Source organism: Marmota flaviventris, chromosome 15 (assembly GCF_047511675.1).
Source record: "Marmota flaviventris isolate mMarFla1 chromosome 15, mMarFla1.hap1, whole genome shotgun sequence".
Lineage (NCBI taxonomy): Eukaryota > Metazoa > Chordata > Mammalia > Rodentia > Sciuridae > Marmota > Marmota flaviventris.
Genome location: NC_092512.1, coordinates 1844351 through 1848138, shown reverse-complemented (window position 1 = coordinate 1848138; position 3788 = coordinate 1844351). Strand labels below are relative to the sequence as shown.

General features: G+C 66.1%; 1 protein-coding gene across 1 annotated transcript; it reads right to left on the bottom strand.

Moving 5' to 3' along the window:
* Nucleotides 1-219: 219 nt before the first annotated feature.
* Nucleotides 220-3489, bottom strand: Slurp2 (secreted LY6/PLAUR domain containing 2). The gene is made up of 2 exons (XM_071602417.1): nucleotides 3438-3489; nucleotides 220-509 (listed from the first exon to the last, which is right to left on the bottom strand). The coding sequence occupies exons 1-2, from the start codon at nucleotides 3487-3489 to the stop codon at nucleotides 220-222; spliced, it is 342 nt and encodes a 113-aa protein (XP_071458518.1).
* Between the last annotated feature and the right edge of the window lie 299 nt (nucleotides 3490-3788).

The window sequence follows — 3788 nt, the reverse complement described above, 5'->3', positions numbered from 1 at the left end:
GTTACAGAGGCTGGACTGGCAGCAGGCAATGGATACATGGGGTCCCAGGCCCAGGCTGGGGACATCAGGGCAGCCGTTGTAGCACATCTTGGTGACCAGAGGCAGGTCCTGGAAGCTGATGGGGGACCCTGGGGAGGCAGGAGGGGGTCCCTGAGGCTCTGAGCAGCCCGAATCCCCTTGTCCCACCTGCCCCTGAGCTCAGGGTCACATCCAGATTCATCAGAAATATGGGCCACAGCGGACATGTTCAGGCCCCGGTCTGGACCCTGTCCAGGGCAGAGTCTGACAGATGTCCCCCACTCTACATCTGACCTGCTGGGCACCTGGGTCTGGCTCTTCCCCCTCTGAGCCTGGATCTCCAAACCTGGGCAAGAAAGGTGTAGCCTGCCACCCCGCCCACTCACGGGTGGCGATGATCACACAATGGGTGGAGCCCCGCGGGCAGTTGGACACGTGGGAGCAACCTCCGAAGCCCTTGCACAGGTGGCACCGCAGGCCCTGGGCTGTAGCTGCAGACAGACAGACAGACGGGGCACAGGTGGGTGCCTCCTGCAGGGCCACACCCATTCTCCTACCCTCAGGCCAGTCCCTCAGCTTGGTGGCCCAGTCCCCCGGTCCCATCCTGGGGTGCCAGTCCCCATGGACCTTGGGGCACCCTGTCCCAGGTCTCGACTGAGGGCTGGGTGAGAGGCGGGTATTCAGCCCACCATTGTGAAGCTGCTCTTCACAGGGTGCAGGTGACCACGTCAGAGCCAGCTGGCCTGCCTCCCTCTGCCAGGACACCAAGCAGGAGTGGCGCTTTGGGGGAGTGGGGAGGGTGGGCTTTTGGGGGGAGGCTGAGTGGCAGGGTGGGCTGGTGGGCGTCTGGCTGTGCTCTCTGGCCATGCCCACCTGCGCCTCTGGAGACCCAGGCAGACCCTTTAGAGCTGGGGGCTCCGATCTGGTGGCTGAGATGATGGGGCCAGGCTGACTGAAGGAATGCAGGGCGGACTAAGCTCTGTTTGCCTGTTCCTGCAGATGGGGGTCCTTGTCCCGGCTGCCCTGCCCCTGGCTGCCGCCTCCCGATGCCCCTGCTCTCCACTCCTGCCCTCTGCCCCTGCCCCAGGCCCTGCCTCTGCTTCTTAATCCCCAACTCCCTGTCTCCCTCCTCCCTTCTCCCCAGGAAAGCAGAGTGTCCTGGTGCTCGGGCGCCTACAGAGGGCCAGCCCCCACGCCATGCTGGCGCACACGGCCCCTCCTGGTCCCGAGCTGGCTCCCTCCTGCTGTGCTCCAGGGAGCTGAGTCGAAGCCTGGGCCCCACACAGCCCTCCTGATGCCCACCTGCCAGGCGCCCTCCCCCAGTCCTGAGGACAGCAGCCCAGCGCCCCCAGGGCTAGTGTGTGGGGGTCTCTGCTCAGCCCTGGGCCTTGGTGGAGCCCTCGGCCTGTGCACATTGAAGCAGTGGCAGTAGGACATCCCGACAGGGAGAGGGCCCCTCGGCAGCTCAGTGGCCTACCAGGACGGCGGAGCAAGCCGAGACCCCGTCCAGGAGCAAGAAGCCCGGGCACCTCACCTGCCCAAGCTGCTAAAGCTACCCAGAGAGCTTGGGCTCCGCTGCTGGACGGTGAGGCCAGGCACCGCTGGGTGTCTGAGTGGTGTCCCTCAGGCACAGGACCCTCAGATAGGCAGTGGGCCGAGTGTGCAGGCGGCCCCATCCACCCTAATGGCAGTGTCCCAGGCCCCTCCCCTCTGACCTCTACTGCTGCAGATACCTGTCAAGTGTCAAAGGTTCAGGTCTAGACAAGACCAGCTCCTCCAGGAAGGCCACCTGGATTCCCACACAGGAGTATTGGTGCCTCCTTTGGCACACCAGCCCCCAGCTGAGGGCTACACTGACGGCCTCGTGTTCAGGACTCCTTCCCCACCCCCACCAGACACGAGGCCCTGGAGGTGGGGCTCTCTTCCTGCTCCTCAGTGTCCCCCAAAGCATCCACCACACAGCAACCCTCCTCCACACCCAGTGAGGCCAAGAGAGGCCTGCGGGATGACTCTGGGTGGAGGCTGGGTCATCCAGAAAAGAACGGTCGTGTCCCTTATGGGGGTTTGTCTTCAGCACAAGTGTTAGTGCCCAGTGGGACACTGCCTGCAGGATGGAGCGTGGGGTCACAGGGACAGAGCCAGAGCAGCGCCTGGCGCCTGGGCAGGGGGTCTGGAGAGGAGGGAGGAGAGCTGAGGGGTGGGCTCTGGGGGCAGAAGGCCTGTGGGCGTTCAGCGCCACTCTCCGCTACAGCCCGACGCCTCCCTCCGGCCTGGTCTGCCCATCTGAAGCAGGAGGGGGCCAGCCCGCCCCTCCTGGGCCACCGTGAGCTCTGGAGAGATGGCTCTGCCCATGTGTGACAGAGCAGGCACCCAGCCACACAGAGGACACGGGCACCGACTCTTCGTCTGTGACCAGCTTGGGGTCTGTTCCTCTGGGGCAGGGGCAGGGAGGGCCCAGGGCGCCCTCCAGTCGGGATGCTCTGGGGTACGAACCCTGGACACTGCAGCTGCCCCTTGGAGCCCCGTCTGACAACGGCAGAGGCTTCCCCTCACTCTGAGCTCGATCCCAGGAGGCCTGTGGGTCTGCCCTGATGACCCGGTCAGACCCTCAGGATCAGTGGTGTGGCCTCTCCCGGGACAGAAGGTCCCTGTGGGGCCAGGCCAAGAAGGGTGTCTCTGGGGATGGGGACGTCTGAATGGGTGCCATCTAAGGGGGCTCTGTGGCCCCAGGGCATGCCCACCCACAGATGGGGACACCGAGGCTTTGCCGGGTGGGGCCGCAGGAACCGGGGCTGGTGTGGTTTGGAGGCGAAGGAGCTGGTGGGTCACGGATTGGCTGGTTTTGTCCAGCTGCTAGACGGAGAGGCCAGGCCCCGCTGGGTGTCTGAGTGGTGTCCCTCAGGCAGGGGACCCTCAGGTAGGCAGTGGGCCAGCGGCTCAAGGCTGGGCAGGAAGATCCAGTGGAGGGGACGTGGGCATCGTCAGAGGGAAGGCAGAGCCAGAAGGAGATGACCCGAGGACAGGGGGGCGGGCATCAGGACAGGGTGGCCTCAGGAGACAGGCCAGCTGGGCCGAGGCCGGGGAGCTGGAGCCCCCTTGTGCTGAGTGGCCGTGCACCTGCTGATGTGTGCGTGAGGGGTCACCGTGGAACTGAGGGGCTTGGGGTGGGTGGGGGCAGAGGGGGCTTCAGGCAGAGGCAGTGCCCGAGGAGTCCAGGGCCAGAGCGAGGGCGCGCACGGGGGAGCAGCTCGTGGGCCCGGAGGGTGGGTTTCAGGAGGAAAGCTGTGAGTGCCGCAGGTGGGTGGAGGGGCCAGGTGAAGGGCTCCCCAGGGGTACTCTGTCCAGGGCTAGTGGCGGCCAGACAGGAGGGAGGCGTGGGCGGGGAGGAGGGGTGGGGGTGGGCTGACCCCCGGACTCACCCAGCTCCAGGCCCAAGACCACAGCCAGCAGGAGCCAGAAGTGGAGCCGCATGTTCTCCTGGTGAAGGGGAGGCCTGGCGCCCTGGCGTGCCCTTATACCTGACTGCTCCCACCCCGCCTTGCCTCCCGGCCACTGGCTCCCAGCTCTGAGTCACCCAGCATCCAGCTCAGCCAGGAGCTGGGCTGGCCCAGGCAGTGGTGGAACCAGCCTGCCCCAGAGGTGCTATGGACTGTCCTCTAGTGAGCCTGGTCGGAGCCCTGAGCCTGTTTCCCTGTCCACTGCTGTTAGGACCGAGGCTGTGGCAGGGGCTGGCGTGGGATGGGCGCTCTCCCCGGCGGCTGGGATCAGGG

Bases quoted from the DNA above. Each gene is read 5' to 3' on its own strand.
- Slurp2 (XM_071602417.1), bottom strand. From the start codon at position 3,489: ATGCGGCTCCACTTCTGGCTCCTGCTGGCTGTGGTCTTGGGCCTGGAG. The intron at 510-3,437 runs GTGAGTCCGGGG...GTCTGTCTGCAG, and splicing joins GGTCTTGGGCCTGGAGCTGG to CTACAGCCCAGGGCCTGCGG.